Here is a 269-nt window from a genome sequence, read left to right on the forward strand (position 1 = left end):
CCCTGCTCGCGGGAGTGCTACGAGGAGATCGTGGCGCTGGAGCAGGCCGAGGACCGCATCGCCAAGCTGGAGGAGGAGAACGGGAGCCTGCGGGAGCTAGTGGAGGACATGCGGGCCGCCCTGCAGAGCAGCGACGCCCGATGCCTGGCCCTGCAGGTGAGCAGCGGTAACCCCCGGCTGCAGCGTGGGAGAGGTGCTGCTCCCGCAACACGCGGGGCCAGCAACCTCTCCACTCCAGGCCGGCTTTAAGAGGGGTATGGCACAGACCT

General features: G+C 68.8%; 1 protein-coding gene across 1 annotated transcript in view; it reads left to right on the plus strand.

Moving 5' to 3' along the window:
* Positions 1-6: 6 nt before the first annotated feature.
* EFCC1 (EF-hand and coiled-coil domain containing 1) overlaps positions 7-269 on the plus strand; it is a 51,294-nt gene continuing 51,031 nt past the window's right edge. Inside the window, exon 1 of the mRNA XM_010020818.1 lies at positions 7-156. Within this exon, the coding sequence (XP_010019120.1) occupies positions 109-156 (48 nt within the window). The 5' untranslated portion in view covers positions 7-108. The remainder of the gene's footprint in view (positions 157-269) is intronic.

The sequence above is a fragment of the Nestor notabilis genome, unplaced genomic scaffold, assembly GCF_000696875.1.
Source record: "Nestor notabilis isolate BGI_N333 unplaced genomic scaffold, ASM69687v1 scaffold4158, whole genome shotgun sequence".
Lineage (NCBI taxonomy): Eukaryota > Metazoa > Chordata > Aves > Psittaciformes > Psittacidae > Nestor > Nestor notabilis.